Source organism: Mchenga conophoros, linkage group LG22, assembly GCF_057382185.1.
Source record: "Mchenga conophoros isolate Kocher_MC1m ecotype Shallow Benthic linkage group LG22, M_conophoros_male_GT1.1, whole genome shotgun sequence".
Classification (NCBI taxonomy): domain Eukaryota; kingdom Metazoa; phylum Chordata; class Actinopteri; order Cichliformes; family Cichlidae; genus Mchenga; species Mchenga conophoros.
Window position 1 is genome coordinate 339,913 of NC_140546.1, and position 10,284 is coordinate 350,196.

Consider the following 10,284-nt stretch of genomic DNA (forward strand, 5'->3'; position numbering starts at 1 on the left):
AGTTGCCTGTTTAATATGTAAATAAATCTCAGTACTGCAGTATAGTGGAGGAATCATTATTTATTCAGCTACGATAGTTGGACAGGTGCACTGTTTGAGCTTTCACTGTCTGTGTATATTCAACAACTACTACATTTAACTGCAGGCCAAGTCTGCAATTAAACAGACTGTTTGCTATGTAGTCCAGTTTTTCTGCAGCTGATGGAATAAAAATTATTACGCATTTCCACCCACTGGAAAACTCCAAGTTTGTCAGCTAATAAATCCACCCAGCTAACACATACACACATACACAGAGAGAAAACATGAGCAGTGACACTCAAAAACAAATACAACACTGACTGCAGACTATGTGCAGGTGATAAAGCTGAGAAAGAAAAAGTGTCGGTGGTGGGTGTGGCTAACCTGAGGCAGAGAGACCGAGAGAGAAAGACTGGAGAAAAGTCACAAGTGAGAGAACTGAAACACAGATCCTACCTTCACTGATGTCTTCAATGGAAATGTGTCTGTGTGTGGATTTCTCTCCATACATCAGGAAACCATGAAAACGGAGGATTTGTATTTGTTTCGTAGCTTATATGAGACTAAGGACAAAACTACATGCTTTGGATACAAGAAGCATCCAGAATCTGATATGTACACAGCACCAGAGAGTCAACCAGCAGGTATGATTCAAATATATATGTGTCAGACTAACATACTAAATAAAATGAAATGATATTAAACAGTGGTCAGATTTTTAATTTGAGGCTTGATTTCTCTTTCCTTTTAAATTGAAGACTGAACAAGAAGTTTCACATCACTGTAAATTTAGTACACCGGCTACGTGTTCTGATGCCTTAATTTTGTGCACTAGCATTTGCACATATGTGTGTGTGTGTCTTAAATTTTTCCTGTTTGTTCTCACTGTGCATGTGTGTATAGAGAGATGGCAGAGCCTTTTGTTGTGCGTGCAGGCGTGTTTTGGTTTTGTCATAGTGTGTGACTATGACAGAACAATGCAGACAAACTGGTTTAGTGACACTGACACAAGTTACAGAGACTGTGCGTGCACGCATATGTGTGCATGCATGTTCTGCCTTTTAAAAATGCTTACCACATACCAGTGTGTCTCTGTAAGGGTGTGTGCGTGCATGTGTCACAGCAGCAGTCAGTCAGTAATAAGCTCTGATGGATGAGGATGACATTTCATTTACAGAACCTGAACAAGCACACGTACCTTTAGATCAGTCGCAGTTGATGGTTTTGATCCCATTGCTTCACCACGGCAGCCTGTGGTGCTGAAACTGCTGTTTGAATGACTGAAAAGAAAAAGGTAGGCACGCGTGTTATTTTTAACAAACATTATTTGACTTAGAAGACTTTAAAGGAAACTTCTCAAACAATCCTCTCCATTCAGAAATACATTCAATATGGTGACATGAAGTACTGGTTTATATTAACAAGTCATACTGTACAACTCATTTGAGATGTTAATAACTTCATACATATCACGATTGAGTGCCGCACTATGAGTGGGAGTATCCCCCCACAGAGGGACAAAAGGACCCCCTGATGATCCTCTAATCGCCTGAGCCAAGGTGTGAAAGGAGGTTTAAATCTGGGGACTCTCCACCATTTGACCTTAGAACTGAAGAAGCTTCTCGGATGAGAGGTGAAACGTCTTCAAGCAACTTAAAGAAGTCCAGACGCTTTTCTTTTGCAAGCTCCTTTGACTATTTTTGTGCTTCTTCGAAAGAAAACAAAGTAACTATCAGATATTTGTATGGCGCAGTCTTCTCTGACAGCTTAAGACTCATGAACAAAGCTTTTCTGGTTACCAAGTGATGCCACGGACCCCCCAACCACACATTGGAACTATTGATCCAATAGTTTGCAGATAGAAACCAAACCAGAAACAAACTGCAGCGTTAAGTTAAGGTCAGCAATCTAAAAACAGTCTCAGCAGTGTTCAAAAGTCTGTTTTATGGCACTACTGAGAAAACCATGAGACTAATTTCATAAATTTATATAACAACAACCATAATTACAGACAACTGTTGAACTTTTAAGCAATTTAAGATAAGCTGATTTTTGTTCATCTGCTACAAACAGGATTATTCAAACTTGTTGAACGAGGTTGTTTTTGGAATAACCTGTTTTAAGCATCTGCAGAAAAAGTCTTTGTTTCCAATATCGTGACCTGAGTGACTTTAATCCCCGAGTCATGTGATTAGGTTTTATTTGCTTAATGACTTTATCGCATCTGTGAGTAAATAATGATGCTCTTCTTGTGATCACCTGAACATCAGGCGCCAAGTGTGAAACACTCATGTCTATATTTGCTAAACAAATTAAACAAACAGGAGAGTGTGCTTCCCTGAGAAGAAAAAGGTTGTAGAAGTGTGTGTCTGAATCCCCATTTATGACCCAATAGCACTGTAATCGTACTGGGAATGAACAGCCATCACATGCAAATACGCGCAGTCAAACGTGCATGGGAGACATTTGCAGAGACATATGCTGCAAATGTTTTCATTCAGATCTCCATTTCCTCTTTAGTGTTGTGCTTTACATCAGTATTTGTTTTCCCATTTTTTCCTTCACTGTCAAGTTTTAAAACACGTTTTAAAACCCATTTTTATTCTTTGGCTTTTGGCCTCAGCGGGACACGGTTTCTTGTAATTAAATGAATTATTAACTAATTAGTTATTTTACTTTTTTCCTTTATTTAGTTTTTATTTGTACCTTAAATAATTTCATTATTTAGTTCCAATGGACAGCACTTTGCATCAGTTGTGGTTTCTTTTAAAGTGCTTTATAAATAAAGATGACGATGATGTACAGAGCCACCTTCAGATGAATAATATTTGAAAAACTCTGGTTTTAATAAAAATGTTCAGCGTGGCTGTGGCTACAATGTAGCTGCCATCACCAGTGTGTGAATGTGTGTGTGAATGGGTGGATGACTTGTTGTGTAAAGCACTTTGGGGTCCTTAGGGACTAGTAAAGCACTATACAAGTACAGGCCATTTACCATTTCAAATTAAAGACGTTTTTTATATCACCTGTGTGATTGAATTAGTTGAACCGGCTGCTGTACGTCACGAGGCTTTTATGGGTTTCGGGTCACTGCTAGTTGATGGCTATAATGACATCTGCTCTCTCCATTATTGTTGTAACCAATAGCTGGTCAGCACCACACGTTCACCAAGCACACCCTGGTATATTTGCTCTGTTAGTCCAGATTAAAAGGTCACTGCTAATATTTGTTATGTGAATCTAGATGGAATAAAAGGCCAAAGTCAATATTGAATTGATTTGCTAACGTTGATCACTAACAGTCTGTATGTCTGTGGGTGTGTGTCCTGCTGGACTGAACTTCACTGTTCATACAGTCACTAGCTGAGTGACTGTGTAAGGTGTGAGGATTTCAGGTTGCTGCTGAGCAGGGATATCTAGCTCATAGGAACGTTGATCTGTGTTCTGCTTTCCCTCTCCAGCATGTCATCATCCAGCTCTACAAACGTTACTGTGTGTGCATCGAACGACACCCTGTGCAGTAAGTGCTCTAATCCTACTTATTCCTTTCCTTTGCTTCCTCCTTGAACAATCTCTCCCACCTGGACCTTTCAGTTCTTCTCTCGGGCGATCACATAGACGCTTCTATTAAGCTTATGCGACCTTACAAATTATTCTACTCCAGACATCTTGTTTATTATGAACTTTTGACTATAATGACACCAACTTAACAGCTTAGCTTGTACTTGATTGAGTTGAAACCTGAAACTCAGTATCTAAGAAACCCAAAAAAAAAAAAAAAAAAAAAAAAAAAAAAGCAGCTTTATTGCTGACAGGCAGAACATAGGAAATACAGAACTCAACTAAACTGGGACTCAATAACTAACACTCGTAGGGAGACACAGGGAATCCACACAGCAATGAGGGAGAACACGACACAGAACCGAGGAAGACGCAGACATAAATACACAGAGGGTTAACGAGGGAAGTGGGAGCACACGGGGAACACAGGTGACACTGATAATCATAACAAGACACGGCAGGAGTGAACACCACACTGGCAGGAGACGGGCAAAGTAAAACAGGAAGTACAGAGGTTCAGACAGGAGGAGAGAGAGCGCGGGGAAAACACAGACATAACGGACTGGGGAAACATGGAACAACCACAAAGGGAGACGAGGGCTCATAAATACACAGAGGGGCGCACAGGGGGTGAGAGTCACAAAGGAAAAGCACTCAGGGAACAACACAACAGGGCAACTCAGGAAACAGAGCCTAAACAAGGAACAAAATACAAACATACAGAAAAAAAAAAAGAAAAAAAAAAAAATGAAAATGACAGGAAATGATTTATGGTACTCTGTAAGGCTCTCACCACACCTAAGAATGTAATAGAGACTATATGTACCAGTAGTTTTACATTCCAGTTTGCTCTTTCTAACAACGTGGGTTAAAGGTTAAAGCAGGTGGAAAAAGCAGGTAGAGCTTAAACAGTGAAAACATCAGTGGAAGGCTGAGCCCCCAAATCTAATACATGAATGCCAAACAACATAAAAAAAAAAAAGGCAGGGCTTTTGAAAGCTCTGCAGATCTATTGTAGTACAAGAAAAAACAAACAAGGCTTAAGCTCAAGATTTCAACATCAACTGTGATGGATTAATGATTACTACAGTTAACGATCACTGTATTGATGTTATATGTGAGTTAAAAAGGAAGGGAGTGGAGCCAGAGCTAAAATTAAAGATCTGATGCAATCAACTAGCTCAATAACGAGTTGAATTTCTCACAGCTATCAAAAATAATTAGTTCATTAGCTCTAATCAAAATGCATGGACTCAAAGAATGCATGCTCTTTGAACTTTCCAGATGCCAGAGTGACTCATTCCAGTTAGTCAAAACCAGTTTTACTATCTAACCACAGCCCGATGGACAGTATAGCAGGAGACTTGCCTTTTACACTTCACTTGCCATCTATGGTGTATCAATACCAATATAGCAGGATGATGTCATCGAGGTGAACAATCGCCACACTCTGATTGTGAAAATTGTATTACTTTAGTTCAGCTGACCCTGGCTCCTCCACTGTTAGGTTTTCATATCTGCTAGATCAGTGACAATTAGTCCTGGTTGTGCTCTGGAGGTCTGCTGAACAACAACTTAAAGCAGGTGGAGAATTGATTCACAAGATTCTACACCAGACTCACCGAGGCTGCAGACTAGAACCATGACTGCTGCTGCCAGCAGCAAATTCATAAAAAGGTTTATTTTTATCATACTGGGAATGAACAGGTATTGTGGGAAAGGTCCTGCCTTTCCACAATACCTGCTTGACCCCACTAAAGAATCCAGATCTGTGGGAAACTGTGCTGGTTATCAGCCAGTTAGGCCAGCAATAGAAAGCAAAGCCAAAACACAACAATCACATTACTCTATGCCTGCATGCCCTGAAATAATGTAACCTCGTTATCATATCAGGGATAAATGAAGCGCCCAAGCTTTGTTTTCCACTTCCCAAGCTTCTATCTTTAAAATAGACAGATCGATGGTGAAAGCCGCTTCGTCAAATTACAGTCTTGTTTAGCTGAATACCAACATTTCACGTAGGCGTAAATGGAAAATGATGCACTGTCTAGGTAGACTTTTCTATCAGCAGGAGGTGTAACAGCCAACATACTTAACCTGTTAACATGCCCTGCGCTTAACAGCAAAAATAAACCTGCACACCCTCTTCTACAGTGCAACGAGGAAACTGCAAGTCTAATAAACAAGTGCATATCTGACCTGAAATTTACACATGAACTCCTGTGTTTCCCTCTAAGCGATAAAAGAATATCAGGTGGAAGTTATTATCGTCCCCGCGCTGCTGCTCTTCGGCACCCTGGTCACCTTAGTGCCCCTGTTTATACTGAGGTATTGTTGTGATCGTAATCGGACACGGGTCAGAACGGCCCAGCACTACCACAGCTCATCACACAGACAGACAGAGAGGCATCACCAGCAACAGCATAGCACCAACCACCACCACAGTCATCGCACCAAGCACCAACATCACAGATCTCATCTGCAGGGCATTGATGGTGAGCCAGCATGCAGAAGTCTCTTTGTGCACATTTAATCAATATTTTAACTTTTTTCATCTTTACATGCACATCTGCTTAATGTCCACTGTTCTTTCCTTAAACAGCGCCCCCTGGCATCAACCCACTGGAACATGAAGAGCTGCCAATGTCTGTTACACAAGTGCGGCAGAATGTCAGGCCAACGATGGCTGTAGCACCACAGAGGTCCACAGAAAGGCATCATGAAGCCTTCAGCCAGGTTGCTGCACTGCCGCAGACTTTCTCCATCCACCCTAATGACACAGTCAACTTCTACAGAGCACGCACGGACAACAAGAACGTCGTGCTGAGGGTGCTGAAAGGTAAACTGAGCTGCTTGAACCAAGTTTTGGTTTTGCAAAGTATACCTGCAAAATGGCTTACAAACAAGTGTTTTCCGTTTTTTGTGTCCAAAATGCTTTTCAAAGTCAAAAATGATCAATTATTGACAGTAACTGGAAATGTTAAGTCTAACTCTGTTATCAAATATTTATTTTTCCCAGAAACAGCCACCAGCAGTGAGAAACAGAAGTTTTTGGGGTTTGCTTCCTTTGTGTCTGGATTGGGGCCGCATCCCTTCATACCTGTGCTGCTCGGCGTTATGTCAGCGCAGTCCCCTTTAGTCATGGTGGTGGAAGAGCTACAGCAGAGAGACCTGCTGGGCTTCCTGTGGAGATGCAGACAGGTAGTGCAACCTATTAGTTATTCATGACGCTGAGCATGCTCTGGGAGTAAAGTTTACAGTGCAGTAACAAAGAATTGCCACAGTGCATGCAAAGTAAAGGATCAATAACACAATTAAATATAAAACAATAACATAGTATTTAGTTCCAAATTATAATGTAATGGTTTCTCAAGTTTAAAATTGCTAATTGAGCAACAAAAACAAGAAAAATAAATTAAGTCACAGTTTAATGGTAAAATACATCATTCAACCCAAGAGTTTGGCTGAAAACCTTTTGAGGTTAAACATAAAAAACACTATACCAACTAAACATAGTAAACGGGATAAATACAATATTAATCACATATTATATAGAAGGATAATGTTTAGCTTATGAACTCTAAACTTAATGGTGACTGAAGTAATTACAGCCATCTGCCTGTGAGGGGCAGTATAGTGCAACGTAAGCTGTTTCTGAAAAGATTTGAATAACCTGACAGTTACAGTCTGTCCTCGTCTAGTGGTGTACGGTTTAGGATAGGAGCTAATTATGAACATCCATAAAGAGAGAGGAAAGATCTCAGAGCTTTCAAAGTGAATACTCACTAAGACTGATTGTTTATAGTAACATGTCTACTTTCTGAATGTAACGAGTCTGACACATTTACACCTTTCTCCCACTGAAGGATAACTCAGGTTTACAGCCTTCTTGTGACATGACAGAGAAGAGGATCTTCACCATGGCAGCACAAGTGGCCTCTGCTCTGGTTGGTTAAACAGCTGTCTGCCCTTCCAACAGTCTGCTTCACGATCTTTGAGCAAACTGCTTCCCAAGAAAACTTTATTTGTAAAGCACTTTAAAAACAGCAACTACAACTGTGGATTCAGTGAAAGCATAAATACAGTATAAACTAGAAAGTGCATTTTCTGAAGAAACTGCAGTGTGAATGCTTGAATCTGAATGTATGCACTGAAATGAATTAATTACTGAATTTAAGTTAAAAATCTTGAATGAGATAAAAAAAAACAAAAAAAACCCCGAATTTAACTTGAAAACAAAAGTGCTGAACTGCTAAAAGCTGAAGGTTACACAGAAGAAGAAGTTGGAAAAAAAAGCTGAAAATGTTTTAATTGTAAATTAGAAAAACCTAAGAAATGAGAAAAGAACATTTAGAGTCAGAAAACATCTGAAAGAATATTAAAAGGTCATATTCTTTGAATCACTGAATGACTAAAATGTGATCCCTCCACTTGGCAGAGTGAGAGAGAGCTCGTTAAGCAGGCAGGTGTGAGCCTGGTTGCTATAGTGACTGCACCCAATGGCTCCATACACACGCACACAGACATGCACCTCACTTTTGCTGCTTAAAATGAACAGAAAAGTCAGGCCGAAACAAATCGTTCCCAAATTAAAAGTATAGGTCGTATTGACGAAATTCTTTCACCGTGAGCGGCAGTAATGTCCAGTCTACCTAATTCTCAGTTTTCATGCCCGTGGAGCTTATTATATGGACGTGGTGACAGTGGAAAGACACCATGCTCTTCTGATTTTCAAACGAACCTTCTGAGCCATTTTAACATTAGAGTCTATGGAAGAGTTGGAGGGAGGAGGCTGTGCATTGGTGACATTTATGAAAGAACCATAACACCTAGTACAATAGTAAACACATTGGATGAAAGAGGACAGCCATGGCTACGTTTTGAGGGTAAAATCATACCTGTAGAGCAAACGCTGCGGACACAGCAGCAGTTTTAAAAAAGATTTTAAGATTAATTTTTTTGCTCCTCTCACTCTAGCAGTTGAGCTGTCTCACTCTAGCCCCAACATTCCGTCCCATACACACCCATTATAAATTTTGAAACGGGTGAAAAAACATCATGAAACTTAAACTGGAACTGAAGAAAAAGTATAATAGATATTGAAAAGATAAATACAAGTTGAATAGTTGAATGTCTTGTCTTCGTTTTAAAGTTTGAATGGTGGCTCTATGTCAATGTATGTGGAAGTAGTAAGAGTTTAAAAATGAGTAAGTTGAATGAGAATTTGAAGGGTCTCCCCATTGAAATACATGGGAAATTTTTGTTGAATAAAGTTGAATAAAATTAAAAATATAAATGTTAAAAATGAGAAAAATAGAAGCAATGTTGTCCAAAATAATAGGAATCTAACGATGTTTGAATGGTTTTTCTAAGTTGAACGGTTTTGAAGGAGTAGGCTTTCAAAAAACGTACGGAAAAATAATAAAATATAACTAGAAAGTGCATTTTCTGAAGAAACTGCAGTGTGAATGCTTGAATCTGAATGTATGCACTGAAATGAATTAATTACTGAATTTTGAGTTAAAAATATTGAATGAGATAAAAAAAAAAAAACCCGAATTTAACCTGAAAACAAAAGTGCTGAACTGCTAAAAGCTGAAGGTTACACAGAAGAAGAAGTTGGAAAAAAGCTGAAAATGTTTTAATTGTAAATTAGAAAAACCTAAGAAATGAGAAAAGAACATTTAGAGTCAGAAAACATCTGAATGAATATTAAAAGTTCATATTCTTTGAATCACTGAATGACTAAAATGTGATCCCTCCACTTTGATCCACACAGTTTAAAAAATTTAAAAGTGTGAGCTTTAAAAGACACGGTGTTGGAAAGAGAACAACGATGGCGACGTTTTGAGGGTAAAATGATGGCTTTAACACTGTGGACACAGCAGCAGTTGAAAGAGAAGTGTTTAAGATGAATCTTGGCAGAGTGGCAGGCAGAGCTCGTTAAGCAGGCAGGTGTGAGCCTGGTTGCTATAGTGACCGCACCCAATGGCTCCATACACACGACACAGACATGCACCTCACTTTTGCTGCTTAAAATGAACAGAAAAGTCAGGCCGAAACAAATCGTTCCCAAATGAAAAGTAAAAGTCGTATTGACAAAATTCTTTCACCGTGAGCGACAGCAGCTTCTAGTCTACTGAATTCTCAGTTTTCATGCCTGTGGAGTTTATTATATGGACGTGGTGACAGTGGAAAGACACCATGCTCTTCTGATTTTCAAACGAACCTTCTGAGCCATTTTAACATTAGAGTCTATGGAAGAGTTGGAGGGAGGAGGCTGTGCATTGGTGACATTTATGAAAGAACCATAACACCTAGGACAATAGTAAACACATTGGATGAAAGAGGACAACGATGGCTACGTTTTGAGGGTAAAATCATACCTGTAGAGCAAACGCTGCGGACACAGCAGCAGTTTTAAAAAATATTTTAAGATTAATTTTTTTGCTCCTCTCACTCTAGCAGTTGAGCTGCCTCACTCTAGCCCCAACATTCCGTCCCATACACACCCATTATAAACTCTGAAACGGGTGAAAAAACATCATGAAACTTAAACTGGAACTGAAGAAAAAGTATAATAGATATTGAAAAGATAAATACAAGTTGAATAGTTGAATGTCTTGTCTTCGTTTTAAAGTTTGAATGGTGGCTCTATGTCAACGTATGTTGAAGTAGTAAGAGTTTAAAAATGAGTAAGTT

At 39.3% G+C, this 10,284-nt stretch overlaps 1 protein-coding gene across 1 annotated transcript; it reads left to right on the top strand.

The window, feature by feature from the left end:
* Nucleotides 1-490: 490 nt before the first annotated feature.
* Nucleotides 491-7,625, top strand: LOC146548423 (tyrosine-protein kinase STYK1-like). Its single transcript, XM_085262168.1, has 6 exons — nucleotides 491-665; nucleotides 3,483-3,541; nucleotides 5,820-6,077; nucleotides 6,185-6,421; nucleotides 6,602-6,783; nucleotides 7,449-7,625. The coding sequence occupies exons 2-6, from the start codon at nucleotides 3,484-3,486 to the stop codon at nucleotides 7,536-7,538; spliced, it is 825 nt and encodes a 274-aa protein (XP_085118294.1). The 5' UTR covers nucleotides 491-665; nucleotide 3,483; the 3' UTR covers nucleotides 7,539-7,625.
* The last annotated feature ends 2,659 nt before the right edge of the window (nucleotides 7,626-10,284 follow it).

Excerpts from the sequence above, each read along its gene's own strand:
- LOC146548423 (XM_085262168.1), top strand. The coding sequence starts at position 3,484 with ATGTCATCATCCAGCTCTACAAACGTTACTGTGTGTGCATCGAACGAC. Across the intron at positions 3,542-5,819 it reads ATCGAACGACACCCTGTGCA|CGATAAAAGAATATCAGGTG; the intron begins GTAAGTGCTCTA and ends TTTCCCTCTAAG. Across the intron at positions 6,784-7,448 it reads TCCTGTGGAGATGCAGACAG|GATAACTCAGGTTTACAGCC; the intron begins GTAGTGCAACCT and ends CTCCCACTGAAG.